The sequence below is a fragment of the Ptychodera flava genome, chromosome 11 (genome assembly GCF_041260155.1).
Source record: "Ptychodera flava strain L36383 chromosome 11, AS_Pfla_20210202, whole genome shotgun sequence".
Classification (NCBI taxonomy): domain Eukaryota; kingdom Metazoa; phylum Hemichordata; class Enteropneusta; family Ptychoderidae; genus Ptychodera; species Ptychodera flava.
Window position 1 is genome coordinate 3,373,833 of NC_091938.1, and position 17,588 is coordinate 3,391,420.

The 17,588-nt window shown below is 37.2% G+C and overlaps 1 protein-coding gene across 1 annotated transcript in view; it reads left to right on the forward strand.

The window, feature by feature from the left end:
* Positions 1-5,750: 5,750 nt before the first annotated feature.
* The window catches only part of LOC139143167 (protein mono-ADP-ribosyltransferase PARP14-like), a 39,835-nt gene continuing 27,997 nt past the window's right edge, over positions 5,751-17,588 (forward strand). The window contains exons 1-2 of the mRNA XM_070713302.1: positions 5,751-5,775; positions 6,367-6,510. Of these exons, the coding sequence (XP_070569403.1) occupies positions 5,751-5,775; positions 6,367-6,510 (169 nt within the window). The remainder of the gene's footprint in view (positions 5,776-6,366; positions 6,511-17,588) is intronic.

Here is a 17,588-nt window from a genome sequence, read left to right on the forward strand (position 1 = left end):
TGCTGAAGTAACGGTTGGATTACACTACTCGCCTTTTGATGCTTTCGCGAGGTTTGCACATTGCAATTCCTTTTCGACTAGACTTGGTTCAAGTCGGTGAATTTTAAAAAATAAAATCATTTATAATAGTTTTCTCTTGTGTCTCTCCTATTTCGTACAAACCTATCCGGAATTTGCTCACGCCAGGTTTTCCCAGCGATTGAATGCGTCACGTTTGAGTCTGCGCAGTAGTGAGTTAGTTTGTGATTCCGGGTGAAACTCCGCTGTATAGCGTTCACTCCACTCATCGCGTTCACCCTACTCATCGCGTCCACTCACGCGCGCGTTTCACATGAAAGCAAAATACAAGTCATTGCGTTCACTCCACTCAAACATTCACAAATCACAGACTTGAACCAAGTCTACTTTTCGACCAATACGTGTACTTTATACACAATTTCACAACACCGCCGAAACAGTTTCGGACTCAAACTGATGTGGATGGTAAGTAGGTAACTGTTTAGAACAGTCCCTTATTACGGAAACGCTGGGCACCTCCTATGACACGAAATATATTTCACCGAAGCAAATCACCTAGATATACATCAATTTTAATGTACAACAACTACTTAACGAGAAAAAGGCTATATTTATTCTGAAACTCAGCATCAAGGCTCTTGTTCAATGTCAAATCTAAAGCTGCTGTCCCATTGGCATAAAAATCGACCTGTCTCAGCTGCAAACTCCAACTTGAAGTAACCATTCTCCTGTACGAGCAGTGATATCATTCTGATTTAAATATTGCAGGAGTACACACAACCCATTAAAGAGTATATGGAATTTCATAATGGAATCTTCATAGAGGGCACATTACATAATCACGCAAGCCTGTTGACCAGGAAATATTTATACAACAGCTATTCCATTCAAAAAAAGCTTATCCCTACACGCTATCTAGTGGCACCGTTCTCGGAAATTTATAAGTGAATATCCAGTGACAAAACTAGGAGTCGCTCTGCTGAAGTAACGGTTGGATTACACTACTCGCCTTTTGATGCTTTCGCGAGGTTTGAACTCTACAATTCCTTTTGGACCAACAGGTGCAGTAAATACACAATTTCACAACACCGCTATAACAGTTTTGGACGCAGTCCTTTGTGATTACGTAAACGCCGGGCACCTCTTATGACACGATATATATTTCCCGAAGCAAATCACCTAAATATACATCAATTTTACTGTACAACAACTATTTAACGAGAAAAAGGCGATATTTATAATGACACTCAGCATCAAGGCTCTTGTTCAATGTCCAAACCTAAAGCTGCTGTCCCTTTGGCATAGAAATCGACCTGTCTCAGCTGCAAACTCTCCAAGAACAAGCAGCATTGTCATCCTGATTTTAATACTGCAGGAGTACGCACAACCCCATTAACGAGTAAGTGGAATTTGATAATGAAATGTTCATAGAGGGCGCATTACATAATCACGCAAAACCTTTAGACCAGGAAGCATTTATGCAACAGCTATTCCATTGCAAAGAAAGCCTTATCTGTACACACTGGTAGCACCGTTTTCGGAAAGTTATAAGTGAACATCAAGTGGCAAAACTAGAAATCGCTCTGCTTTAGTAACGGTTGGATTACACAACTCGCCTTTTAATGCTTTCGCGAGGTTCCTTTTCGACCAATACGTGTACTTAATACACAATTTCACAACACCGCCGTATCAGTTTTGGACGCAAACTGATCTGGATGGTATGCAGATTACTGTTTAGAACAGTCCCTTGTGATTACGTAAACGCCGGGCACTCCTATGACACGAAATACATTTCACCGAAGCAAATCACCTAAATATACATCAATTTTAATGTACAACAACTACGAGAAAAAGGCGAGAGCGATATTTATTCTAAAAACTCATATTCAAGGCTCTTGTTCAATGTCCAAATCCAAAGCTGCTATCCCATTGGCATAAAAACCGACCTGTCTCAGCTGCAAACTTCAAAGTAACAATTCTCCCAGAACGAGCAGTATTATCATCCTGATTTAAAAATTGCAGGAGTACACACAATCCCATTAATGAGTAAATGCAATTTAATAATTAAATGTTCATAGAGGGCGCATTACATAATCACGCAAAACCTTTGGACCAGGAAATATTTATGCAACAGCTATTCCATTGCAAAGAAAGCCTAATCCGTACACACTAGTAGCACTTTTCTCGGAAATTGATAAGTGAACATCCAGTGACAAGACTAGAAGTCGCTCTGCTGTAACGGTTGGATTACACTACTCGCCTTTTGATGCTTTCGCGGGGTTTGCACTCTACAATTCCTTTTGGACCAATACGTGTACTTAATACACAATTTCACAACACCGCCGTCACAGTTTTGGACGCAAACTGATGTGGATGGTAAGTAGGTTACTGTTTAGAACAGTCCCTTGTGATTACATAAACGCCGGGCACTCCTATGACACGAAATATATTTCACCGAAGCAAATCACCTAAATATACATCAATTTTAATGTACAACAACTACTAAACGAGAAAAAGGCGATATTTATTCTGAAACTCAGCATTTAGGCTCTTGTTCAATGTCCAAATCTAAAGCTGCTGTCCCATTGGCATAAAATCGACATGTCTCAGCTGCAATCTTCCAACTTGAAGTAACCATTCTCCTGTACGAGCAGTATTGTCATCCTGATTTAAATATTGCAGGAGTACACACAACCCATTAAAGAGTATATGGAATTTCATAATGGAATCTTCATAGAGGGCACATTACATTATTACGCAAGCCTTTAGACCAGGAAATATTTATACAGCAGCTATTCCATTCCAAATAAAAATTCCAAGCAAATCACCTAAATATACATCAGTTTTAATGTACAACAACTACTAAACGAGAAAAAGGCGATATTTATTCTGAAACTCAGCATTGAGGCTCTTGTTTAATGTCCAAATCTAAAGCTGCTGTCCCATTGGCATAAAAATCGACCTGTCTCAGCTGCAAACTTCAGGAAACAATTCTCCCAGAACGAGCAGTATTATCATCCTGATTTAAATATTGCATGGGTAATCAGAATCCCATTAAGGTTCCAAGACAAGAAATTGACTTTTTAAGCCAACAGTTTTCTAGCAGTTAATAAGTTTTCGGAAAGCCTAGATATAGGGGAACATTTTGGTTACCATAGTGTTACCATTGTTTACATAACTATCACGTGACAGGTAATTTGCATAACCTTTCAAATATCGGTTTTCCCTATGTTTTGTTTCAATGCTTTGAGATATGTGGCTGAAATTTGACCTTTTTAATCTAACAATTCTCTGGCGGTTAATAAGCTCAGACCCCCAGTAAATTAAATATTTTCTGAAAGCCTAGATATAGGGAAATGTTTTGGTGACAGGTAATTTGCATAACCTTTCAGAAATCGGCTTTCCATATGTTTTGTCTCAATATTTCAAATTATCTGACTCAAACTTGCTGTAATGAAAGCTGTCACAACGCTCTTCTAAATAGTGTCTCAGATTTTTTATATCTTGCTTATTTTTTTGAGCACAATTGTAATGAAATCAACTAGGGTTAAATTCACCGCTCTGGAAGTTTTTCTGGCACAAAAATTGTTGAAGAAGGTTTTAAAAAATTCTGAGACACCCTTTGGAAGATTTTAAGGACAGCTTGTACTTACACAAATTTCAGCCACATATCTCAAAGCATTGAAACAAACATAGGGAAAACCGAATTTTGAAAGGTTATGCAAATTACCTGTCACGTGATAGTTATTTAAAAAAGTGTAACACTAGGGTAACCAAAATGTTCTCTTATATCTAGGCCTTCCGAAATATATAATTTACAGGGGTTCTGATCTTATTAACCACAAGAGAATTGTTAGCTTGTAAAGGTCAATTTCTTGTCTTCGAACCTTAATCACTTGATAATTATTCCCAATAATTATTCCAAACTTTCGGGCGCTTCTCTACGCGACATAACATTCAGAGGTTTCTGTCCGTAGCTGCAGTACCTCTGAATAAATCGATAAAGCTTTCTGTGTAAATCACGACATCATTTTAGCTTCGATTGGTTTTCTTTACCCCTCTCAATGCTTATATTTTAATGTTTTCAAAGTAAGCGATATCCTTTTCTTTACGTGCTGTTATAAGGCGATGACAGCTATCGCCAGATTGCTATTTGGGCTTGCATTTGATAACCATGTGGGACCCCTTATGGTGATTTTGTCATGTGTTCCTATGCAAGTCAGAATCATCCCTGAATTTCAACAAAGGAAGCATTTGCTTTAGACATTCTTATACTAGTAATGCGTCTTGTATTCTTGTATTATGCCTTTATTCTCTGTAAATGCTGTGTTATTATGTTAGTCCGTGGACTAGAAGGGGTCTACGTGTACCCCACAGGATAACAAACCTGTATTTTCCAGAAGCCTTGGGATCCCTAGAATATGAAATTGAACTTTAACAGCAAAATATATGGATGCAATAGTTGTTACGGTCATGTTTTGAAGGGTACCGCAAAGCTCACATGAAGTCAAATAAAATACATACAGGGAGATGTCTTGACAAGCTTGTGATCTTTATTCATGATGCAATTCTTTTTATCCGAAGATATACAGCATATATTTTGCAAATGAACTTTCCGCTCTAACAACATAACACCTATTAAACTCAGGCTAATCAAAAGGGAAGATCAACTTCAGAAAATACAAAGAGAAATTGGATAGAACTTACTAGTGCTGAGTTGTTGCAAAAAGAACCTTTTAGCGGGGTACCCTCTGAGCCCGTATCATGCTTGGCTGGCAAGAAAAATAGAATCCCTTTTCCAAGGGCCCTTGGCCCAAGGAGAACTTGCATAGTTTATCAATATTATTTCAGGTAGGCATGAACAACATGTCAAGTAGCGCTGATGTCGAGCATTTTCACCTTAATATTCCCATCTGCAGGGAATATATCCGTTTTCTTCATCAGAGATTAACATTAAGTAGGCCTACCAGGGTCCCCGGAAACTGTTGTCTCTATGTGACGCGAGTGCGCATATCCCCAATCTATTCAAAACCCCTTATAATAATCACAAGCGCGCGTATGTCGCCCTTCTAGTCATTGGCATGTCGGATGTCGAAAAGAGTAGTTCCCTCTGTTCCCTGTAAATGTTTAGGTACAAATTCTTTTTAAAAAATTGTCAATATAGGATAGGGCCTTGCTGGGTCTGTGTCCATATGCAGAAACCATCTACACGAGTTGTACTTCTTGTCAGTGCTGCTGTAGTATTATATGAAGGGAATTTAAGGGAGGCCGGTGCTTGCACCCATTCGGGAAGTGAACTCAGTCGGGCAACTCCGGTAGGTTACAGGGAATATTATGAATAACAATTTTGTGGAACCAGTCAAAACTGAAATGCCATGTTGATAATGGGTAGAAAAATATTTCCATGACAGAGCTATATGTTTACTTTAGATTTGTGAACAAAATAGTTTGAATAAATCATTCATTGAGTACTGCAAAGCCACCCAACAGGCATCACTCGGTCAACTATCTTAAGTTTTGTGATCACCATCTGACAAAGCCTAACCACCTGTTGCATTGCTGATTGAAATCTGTTTGGTACCTGAAAGTTACTGAGTAGCTTCTATTGGTTGGTTTAGTATTTTGTTGGTTCAGAAAAATTATACAGAAACAGACATTTTACACGACTCTTTCAGTAAAATACTACATGCCAAAGTACATAGAAGGGTATGACTCTTTTAATGTTGATCTAAATGCAAAATGATAGGGATGATGGAGGTAATATGGCAATTACCAGGAATACACTATTTTACGCTGAGCTAATCATGTGATTGAAAAGGGTCAGAAAATCAATGAACCTTGTGACCTGTACTTTGACGTATGTTTTCACGTACATAACATTTTTGCTTTAGATCAGTTACAGCCAATGACTGGCTTTTTCATATCCCTTCTTTCTAGTTGAGTTATTATGACATCAAAATCATACACACATATATTTTAAATATTGAATATTCGCTCAGATTTAAAGAAAGAGGGGCCTGCGTTCAGGAATATTTATGTTATTAAATATGACTAAACTTTGTTTTTACTTTAGGTCAACCACCGGGAGTGGTTTGCTTTATCCTAAACTAAAGTTGTCATCAGAAGTGTTTCGACAATTCCAACCTCCGGGCGTTCCATGCTACCAGCCTAATATTATATGTGAAGGACTAATAACGACAATGGGACAGTTATTGCGTGAACTATACCTTCATTTAGATGAACATTTGGACAAGAATTCTGAAGACTCCATTAGAATTCTTGTGCAAGATCATAAAATTCCAGTTCGTGAATTAATTTCACTGCAAGGCCCAAAAAATATTTTTGTAGCTTTGGAAGAGAAGGGCTATATATCAACTGATAATGTAGCCTTCTTAAAAGAATTGTTAGGCCAAATTGACAAACCCGTGTTGGTGAAGAAGGTTGACGACTACGAGAAGGAGTTTGACAAACGTAGAAAGAAATCAGAATCAGGTATGTATAAATATGTTGTTAGCTTTTTCATGTAGACTTCGGGTAACTTCAGCACTTATAACTTCAAGACCTTCACTCTCATGCTGATTTTATTCTGTGAGCTTTGCACGTATCAACCCCAAGCCTGCAAGCCAAAGGATTTATCATTGATCAGTCTGGCTGACTCAACTCGGGATCTTTTTGTCATCTGAGGTGATTATTTTCAATAGATTTCAATTAAAGAAAATTGCTTTCCCGTTTTTTTTCTGAAGTAAAAGAAATTGGGGGCTTGTCCTGTACACTGCAAGATCCGAGGTGCTACCTTTTTATTAGACTCCCTTCTCGCTACTTATCGAACTGTAGCAAGTGTAGCGAAGGCTGGGCAAGGAAGTGTAATTACAGAAAAATATATCAATATGCAGCGTGTTTGAACATGGAACTATTTCTACGTATAGTGTCTCGTATGCATCATTGCGATTAGTTGTTTTTATCATTTGTCAAATACTACAGCTTCCGTAATATTACGTTTGCATACGCATTCGAATACATTTATGTTTGTTATCTTCACGTCTGAGAATGCATTATCCTAGTCTCGTTCAGATTGTTAGTGTTGAATTACATTATATCATACTACCATGTGCCATTCTGATTGGAAGAGAGCTCATTCCACCGATGCTAAAATACTGTTTTAGCACTGATAGCGATGGTAAAACGGGCCCCTAAACCAGCATTTTCGAAAATTGCCCGGTCGGTGCATTTGAACGTACCTATCTAAACCATAGACCCTCGAGAAAAACCGAAACAGTCCACTTTGTTTCAAAGACCGGAGGCCGAATTTTGATACACAGATAAAGTGAGGGACTGTAATTCTCCTCTTGGTGTAAATAAGTTGGGATCGATGATGAAAGACACCTCTGAAGAAGCACATTTGGGGTGAGATGCACACAAATATTTGGGCGACAGCGCACCGTGCACTTTGCTTGATATTGCGGGAGTCGAGACGCGATATATCCTACCGCTCTTTAAAAAGAAGATAGTATTCATTCATACACAAATAAATTGACACTTCCTCACGGTAACGGTATGTCAGATATTCTTTACCAAAGTTTGGGCTGTAACAGACCGGGGTGTCCTGACGATGTAGACCAAGATGTTCAAAATGACACTGGGACGACTCCTGGCGACTGCGACGATAGTTGACATCAAATGTAACGAGCAGTGTCAGCGTCCAGCTCTCGCTGCATCGGGCAACACACTCTGCACAACTATTCATCACAGTTGCAGTCATCGCAAGTCTGGATTATTTCAAAACTGCTTGTTTTCTTGTACAATTAACGTCCAAATGATCCATCAAAAATAGATCCTGTAACTTCACTGTGCCACCTCTGAATGTCGCGACGGTCGACGTATACCGTATAGGCCCAGGCGTATGCGGTACAGAATGAGACAAATCTACTTTTAGTATCCCCAAAAAGCCAGGATTATTGTTCTTATGTAAATTTATGAAAAAATATTGTTACCTTTTCCTTTTGATATGAACTCTTGACCCATTTTCTGTGTGACTGCAGCAGGTATTTTTTGACAAGTCTAGTGCATAGTGTTCATGTTGCATACGAATAATTTGCAAAGTCGATATGAACGTAATGTGTATTTATCGTAGGATACTGTGTGCCTGTACGTAATCCCAACTTATAACCAGATATGAACTGAATATGCTCACGTGTTTTACAACAGGTTCAATCGTAGTACGCTTCACAGAACAATAAGATATATGTTATCACTATATGTAGCAGGTTTTTTTCAACTTCGCACAGTACTCTCAAAGTTTAATCACTAACTATAAAACTTTATTTAATATGCAAATGAGCTGTTAATTAACTTGACACTGCTCAATGCTTCATGGGACAATTAGATATCCATCAGATCAATATTTGTAGCACGTTTTATTTAATTTAATGCTGTAATTTTAGAGTAATGTCACTAATTACAAAGTTCATTAAATATGCAAATAAACCCTAAATTAACTTGACACTGTTCAATGATTCATAGCACAATTAAATATTTATCAAATCAATATCTGTAGCACGTTTCACAAAATTTGGTGCCGTAATTTCAGAGTAATATCACTAATTACAAAGTTCATTAAATATGCAAATTAACCCTTGATTAACTTCACACAACTAAATGCTCTACACCACAATCAGATATCTGTCGGATCAGTATCTGCAGCAGATTTCATCACATTTGGTGCCGTAATTTCAGAGTTATATACCTAATTACAAAGTTCATTAAATATGCAAATGAACCCTTAATTAATTTCACACTACTAAATGCCTTACACTACAGTTAGATATCAGTCCGATCAGTATCTGCAGCAGATTTCATCACATTTGGTGAAGTTATATCGGAGTTATATGACTAATTACAAAACTTCATAAAATATGCAAATGAGCTATTTATTAACTTGACACTGCCCAATGCTTCTAAGTATAATTAGATATATATCAGATCAATATTTGTTGCAAGTATCATCAAGTTTGGTGCAGGAATTTCAGACTTATCTCACTAATAACAAAAGTTCATTAAATATGCAAATGAGAAGATAATTGACATAACACTCACAGTATCATCATAATGTTCTGAGATTGTCATCTGTGAAAAGTTTCATGAAATTTTGTGCAGTATTTCTTGATATATGTCTACACTGTCATTACCGTCTCCATAGGGAAACCATTGTACGGAAAAAAACGATATTGCATAACTTCATTAATATGCAAGCCACACTAACCAAAATCTAATCAGTTCTTGCAAGTAGCATATGGTACCTGTCTACCAAATCTGACTTGAATCCGTTCAGGCGTTTTTGAGTTATCGTGTAAACAGACAGACAGACAGACAGACAGACAGACAGACAGACACACACACACACTAACACACACACACACAAACACACACACACGGACAGACAGACAGAGATCGCTATGACATTAGCCCACGTGTTTACACACGTGAGCTAAAAATGCTCGGTCTGGGGCGCAGAAATTCGCTCCATATAGCACTCGCCTATCGGCTCGCGCTATATATCGCGCATTGTACCAAAATCTCGTGTACACCCTCCTGCGGCGGGGGTTATTGCTTAAATGTATAATTGGCGTTATTGTTACATTTGTCAATTCACGGATGTATTAATGAATTAAATTATAATTCACTATGGTCCAAATGCACCCCATTTTGTACAACAATAGCATCCCAACTTTTGGCCACACATACATCGAGTACGTGCATAGATAGTCAAATCCACATTTCAGGTCATGTTGAAAAGTTTGCCTAATTTCCTCACTGCGCAGCTAAATATTGATAAAAGAGTTGTAGATTCCATTTCCCATATATGCTGCTCTTTCCATTATGGTATTTTGGCAAGAATATCAGGGAGGAAATCCGAAAATACCTAAGCGATGATATTCATGTGCAAAAATAGGCGAAAATACAGCCAACAGCCATACGATCGTTAACTCGTCATTTTATAAAACATAGGGCCAAAGTCCCTGAAGCTACTATAGACATGGATACAAAATTAAGTATTTCCTGACTGTATGAAATCATCTCACTAAGGTCATCCTAGGGACATGTAAACCAAATATTAAAGCTGTCTGACCAGCGGTTTTGAAAAAAACAAGCCACTCAACAGTTGACAGAGCTCTGCTGTGTTATGTAGAGAATAACCTTTTGTGACACATGTATTGATGAAGGTGGATATCTTTGATAGCTCATTTCAGGATGGCCTGACCAAAATGGAAAAAATTCCATAAAAATACAGATTTGCATATTTCATGAGACTATATTAGTCTACAATAGCAAATAAACGAGAGTTAATTACATTCTAATTAAAGTAAACAAGACTTGCTTAAATCAAGATTTACGTCATAAAAAACAGCATATCTGTCAGGTTATAAAGAATCTTGAGCTGGTTATCTTTTAATATCAGTATTTTCATCCTATTAACCAAGCACATTTTAACTTTCAAATTAACATTGTAAGTAAGTTCTGTTGAATAAGTTGACACTGTACGTACTCAGAGAAAGCACACTGAAGAGACAAATGTTTGAAACTTAAGAAGTTCAAGGTCATCAAAAGCATTATAAGGAATCATGTTACACTTTCATTGCACTGTTTACACAGATTGCATAATTGCTATAAATAGCACATGAGGAATCTTACAGCCCAGCTTTACCATAAAAACCCTATCACTTTGACCACTCTTTTAATTGACCACTCTATTTTTTTGCTCCAAAAGTAATCTTATTTATCCTTACCAAGTCAACCATGTATGGAAATTAGAACTTTCTCTATCTCTATTTGTTTAACCACCCTATCATGACAAACTATTATGAGCAATTTCTTTTAGATAACATAAATGGTGGTTCAGAATATATCAAAGTTGGGATTCAGGAAAGTTGCCTTTACATGTTTTAATCCTCAATTCACTATGAACTGTCAAAAAATTTTAACTTTCTGATAATTCCACACTAAAAATATTTTGGCTTTGATGATTTCCTAATAATTCAATTATTTAAAAACATATTAATTATTTTTTCTGGGTGAATTGATAGGGTTTTTAAAGTACAGGAATTACATACAATGTAAGTCAAACTTTGACCAAAAATGACAAAAAAATTCCTTAAAAATACACATTTGCATATTTCATCACAATTTGAACAAATCTAAGTTGGGTTATCCCTAGGGACCTGTATACCAAATAACAAAGCTGTCTGACCAGCGGTTATGAAGAAGAAGATTTTTTACCAAAACACCTTTTTTGGCATTAATTTGCCTATTTTCGACAATATCAAAAATAAAAAAAAAATTTCTGAAAATCATATTTTTCATCTACACAACAAATATCAAACCAGTAAGTACTGCGGTTCTCAAGATATTTGAGTGGACGGACGCCTCACAAACGGACATACATACACACGCACACACACACACACACACCACACACACACACACACACACACACACACACACACACACACACACACACACACACACACACACACACACACACACTACATACATACATCATACATACATACATACATACATAACATACATACATACATACATACAGACATACAGACTGACGCCGGACGCCGGACTGATACCCATCCCAATAGCTTCTATAGACTATAGTCTATAGTAGCTAAAAATGAGAAGGAAACTAAAAAAAGATAGTTTTAGTTAACCTTCAGTAGATGTGTAATCTCAAATATTGTAAGAAATAACAGCGAAATGAAAACGTTATACCAACGATTTTTCAGATGTATTGTATACAGATTTTTATCGCTGCTCGTGTTGAGTATAACAGAAAGTTGGATTTGGAGAGAGTGTCTTTTCATCGAAGTAAAATTGAAAACGCAAATACTAAGGAACTGTTCCGAGTTGTTGATGACATTTCCGGTGCAAAGAAATCTGCTTCCGACATTCTCCCAAATAATCATGAACTATCTCAACTACCAGCTGCCTTTGCAACGTTTTTTGAACAGAAAATAGTAGACATTCGCAAAAAAACTTCAAAATGCTAGTCCTCTTTGTATCGAACCATTCTTGTATCAGAACTCGCTCTCCATTCTTAAACCTTTATGTATTGATGATGTAATTTCTATTGTTAGTAAGATGCCTTCTAAATCGTGTCAACTAGATCCAATGCCCACACAGCTGGTTAAAACATGTGTAAATGAACTAGCCCCATTACTGCTCCGTATTGTAAATTCTTCTTTTTCGTCTGGTGTTTTTCCAAGTGATTGTAAAACAGCCATTGTTCGTTGAGGCCACGATTTCGCCATCCACTGGATGTCATCACACATGACCTTGGCGTAATGCTTGACTCGTTCGGTCTCATGGACGAGCATATTCGCTATGTTTGTAGGGTGGCATCTCATTCACTTTGGCGGATAAGTAAAATTAGAAAATTGTTAGACCAGCCTAGTGCTGGAAAATTGGTTCACGCTTTTGTCACATTGAAGTTAGATTATTTGTAACAGTCTCCTTTTTGGCCTACCTGCATATAAACTGAGCAAGCTTCAACACATTCAGAACTCTGCTGCTCGTTTGGTAACCGGACGGAAGATGGGGCGTCACATTGATATGACATCTATACTCAAGGAGTTACATAATTTGGCTTCCAGTAGAAGAACGAATCCGTTTTAACATTCTTTGTTTGGTTTTTAAAATTGTCCATCAAGATGAATTGGTTCCAAATTACTTATAAGAACTAGTAACAATTGATAGCCCAATACATAATACCAGAAGGAGTGTTGGTGTAAGATTGAATCCCTTTTCTGTCAAAGATCACGGGAAACAACTTTCTAGAACATATGGTGACAGAGCTTTTAGCGTTTATGCCCCTAAACTGTGGAATAGTTTGCCGCCCGAACTTCGGATGATAAAGAAATTCGCTCTTTTTAAGAAGGCTCTTAAAACCATTATTTTTCGTCAATGCTACTGTTGACTTGGATATAATTTTTACCTGCATGTTTTATAGTTTATTTATTTTTTATCATTTTTAGTGAATTTTTTAAAATACTTTCTTTACTGTTTTTAGGTGGGATCCTTTAGTCTAGATTTTAGCTTGCTTGATTTTATCGATTGTTTTTAATTACACTCTTTCCTCTGTGAGTTATTTTCTGCGTTTATTTTAGTTCTTCCAGTAATTTTCTGTAATGTACAGACCACTGAGACAAGGTGTGTAGTGGTCTTTAAATAATAAATTATTAAATTATTAAATTATATTATTTTTCATTTCACGATGCGGCGAACAAGTTCGATTTCCCATAGAAAACAACGGCGTCCAATGTACCTAACAGGTAGCACCCTTCCTGCTGATTCAAATTTCGCAATTCTGAACCAAAGATGGTGAAAAGTGGTACGGTGATCCTTTGATTGATATACAAAATTCCTGTTGTTTTAGATTTTTGAATTTCTTGATTAAAACGTGTTTTATTAGCATTTTAGTCATTCCGGTCTCTGAATTATACTCTTGCCCTCAATAAAATAGCGATCTTTCGGCGTTTACATGTGCAGAATCGGGGTCTTAAATTGACGCATTTTTATCAGTAAGCGTCTCTTAACCTGTACAGACCAAATACCTGTCAAGTCGTTGTCATTTACACAAAATCTGGGCGAATATGAACGATAAAAATTCCAGTAAAGTGGAAAAATAACACTGAACGGAGGCAAACGAATGCAGGGTGTCCACTGTAATCGTGCAGCGAACGTTAACAATCGATATTCTTTTATTGGAAATCGATACAATGTTGTGTTACATACCTGCTGGTCGTTCCAAGCTTACAGTGGTGCCAAACTAGGTCAAAATGCGCCAAAATATACTGAAATGTAAAAGTATCACCAAAACTGATAAAAAGGGTCGTCGATTTTAATTTAACTAGAAGAAACCAATGGAATCGCTGATGTTATGGTATATAAGTCAATATATACGGGTTATTTTGGAAATATTCATGACGTGATCTGAACACACCAGCGGAACACGAGCAGATTTTGATTGAGAATCTATTAAAAATAAATCGATACTATGTTCGCCGTCGAAAACAGCGACCGGCTGCAAGCCCTTTCAGGTAGTAAATATGCTTCACGGAATACCATACATTCAGGCATACTTTGGGACTGCAGTAATTCGTTACATACAGAAAGCAATCAAGTACGCCATACTTTGCTTTATTTTGACAATACATGATAGAAGCCGAGTTGTTAAAGCTAAACAAAATGCTTTATTCAATATAAACCAATACTTCTAACACATTCACCTTTCAATTGTTATGTTAATTTAGCTTCGATACACTTCGCTACATTTTGCAACACTTATTCTCATTTGCATACAAATTTTGCACCTCGGATCTTGAAATGACAACATTTTGCCAGCCTTTACAAACTACTGTATATCGTGAATTCAGCGGTTTTTTTTCATCACAGCAGAATTCAAGCCAGACGAATTTGTAGAAGACCTTGATCAGGAGACATATGATTCCCCCGCAAAAGACCGCCTATTTTAATTGGCACTTTCGTTACAGTAAAAGTCTAAAGATCAATATGCAAGAGGGAAATACAGCACAAAATTGTAAAACATTTACTTAGTTAGGGACAATTTAAGGAATCTACATTGAAAGATTATGAGCCTGCATCTGCCTTTGAACTCGAAAAATTAGAATTAGAAATACAGGCAAATTTTGCACTTAAGAAATTGGAAATGGATGAGAGAGAAAGAGAGAAAGGTAGAGAACATCTATTACAGATATAATTAAAATGTATAGAACTTCAGAAAAGTTTGATATCACTAAACATTTTAGGTTAGTTCCCCTTCCAAAAAGGAAGTTGACAAATATTTCCCTCATTTCTAGCGAACTGCACAGAGTCTGGCTTGGCCTAGGAAGTTCTGGTTTGCGCTTTTGCAGAGTTTTTCGGTTGGTAAAGCCAGAGAAATTTACATTCAGTTGTCAGTAGCAGGCTTCAGATTATGATTCTTTGAAGGAATTGATACTCAAGGGTTATGAGTTGGTGCCTGAAGCTTACCGTTAGAAATTTAGGAACTGTGACAAAGTGAAAGATCAAACTTACGTTGAATTTGCCCGAACAAAGGTACAATTGTTTGATCGTTGATCCCAACTCTCAATCTCCTTCTGGCAAACAATTTAGTACCCTTTCTTGTCATTATTGTAAGAAAGACGGCCATTAAATGTCATATTGTCTCAGAAGAAAACGTGGAGGTCAGAGTGGTCAAAGTGGATCTAAGCCCACCGGCTTTATGTCTTCATCATCTCAATTAGAGTCTAATAATGTGTGCAACACATTTTCTGAGGTTAAACCCCTCTTATCCCAAAACAATGAGGTCAAGGGAAATTATTCTCAAGATAGCAGTATGGGTCTTTTCGAACCATTTGTTCGTGATGGTCTAATATCACTTTCCTGTGATTGTCTTCCGCTACCCCAGTCAAAGTTTAAGAGATACCGGGGCTTCTCAGTCTCTTTTATTGTCAGATACCCTGCTGTTTTCTGAAAAGTCATTTTCAGGTTCTAAAATTCGTAGTAAAGGGGAAGATTGTACTGATTACATTCCCGTTCCTCTCCACAATGTCTATTTGTCTTCTGAATTTGCTTCTGGACATGTGACTCAAAGTATTAAGCCTTTTCTGCGAACTTGTTGGGGACGAGGTCATTAAAAATCAACTTGTGACTGATAAAACTAGTTTAAATCAGGATCCAGAGCCAATTGTACAGGAAATTCCTGATTGTTTCCTACATGTGCTGTTACTCGAGCCGTGTCAAAGAAAACTTCTGAGAATAAAAATATTCACAAAAATGACGTTACAGATATTGTCTTAAATGAAACCTTTATCAACCAGGTGTTTGATGCAGACTGTTTCGTTTATCTCTAGAGGGTTTAAAACCTTAAGGATGATAGATACCAAATCGGTCAATTTTCTGTCAAATTAAGCACGAAGCTATCCCATGTCAAATCGGGGAGCATTTGTAAACATCGCGGACACATTTGCATGCTATTTGCATAATCCCCCTTGCGTGACAACATTGCGTAATTTACATAGTGATGTTGTACGGCTTTTCCAAAATCAAGGATTACTCCCGCCTGTCAACAATAAACCATAACAATAATGTTTGTTGAAGCTTAGTCAAATAAGTCAGTTTTCGACATACAGAACTGTACATGTTTTACCAGTATGTTTCACGTCTGTCCATACTCAATAGAAGTACAGTAAGACAACCAAAACTGTTCTCCATCCCTCTTAATATTACGACCGAAAACCCAAAAAACATGTCCACTTCTGTTAATATTTTACACGTGAGTTGACACGCCACAAAATTCCAAACTCAAAATCCTTCGATCCTGCTCAAAATGAAATTAGGGCCGAAAAAAACAACCAAAACCAAGACTTTTCTGGTATATAATGTCAGTCTATACAATGTCTGACATTCAAAAACTGTTCCCAGAATCCCAACCTATGATGCTGAACACCAATTATTATGTCCGTTTCTGATTATATTTTGCATAAACTGCTAAAGTCCGACATCCAAAACTGTTCCTGCTCCGAAATTATTTGAGCCAAAAAAGACGATGATCTTTTTTCTGATGCAGTGATTGTGTTTTACACGTTGGTCAACCATGGTCAAACTCAGTAAAGTTCGCGCGTTAAGCTTATTATCAGCATCCTCAATGCATCTGAATGTAATCACAGTGAATAAAGATTACGTTCCAGTACCTCACTAAGGGTTTAAGTATCGTTTTATTTTGGAAATGGTGGTGATGTCATACAATTTGACAGTCTATGGGGCGACATCCCCCACGAACTTTTATTCCCCTAAAATTGTGCGCGAAAAAATATGCCGACCTCTCCTCGTACCCGATCGGCAAACGTTGTCTGGGTAACACATGTTGACTTTTTCGACATTACGTTTAAATGACCTTGCTTTGGTTTGGAATCTCCAATGTCTGACTGGAGCTCAGAGCAATTCAAAATCAGACCACAGTCCCACTTTGAGGAGACATTCGTGGCATATGCATGTAGCACTGATCAGATGACGGGTCAAAGGCCATCTCGATTGTAAAATATGCAATAGTTTACAGTCCTAATTCGTGTTCATATGATCTTTTTAAATATTTCAAAATTATGTTTGACGCAATTTTAAACTTTGGCAAGACTTTTATAGGAACATTGACCAAAACAAAAATACAAAAATAATAACGTTAACTCCAAAAATTACATCACCCCCGAATGCGACGGACAGCAGTCACGAACGAACAATGCAATTTCTGGTTTAAACATGTCAAAGAAGGCAATATTTTAGTGTTGAACCGAAGTACACGACCTGTATTTCATTATTTGTACAAAAACTAACATTGTGGGTTTTTAAGAATAACATGTTCTGTTAATATCCCAGTGGTCACGGATTTGCAATCAACTTTCAGCTCAAGATGCCTTCATAACTCTCCGAGACGCGCAATCAAATTTTTTGTTTGACCAAATGTGAAATGTCGGCGAATACATTTTACGAGCAAAACACAGACAGAT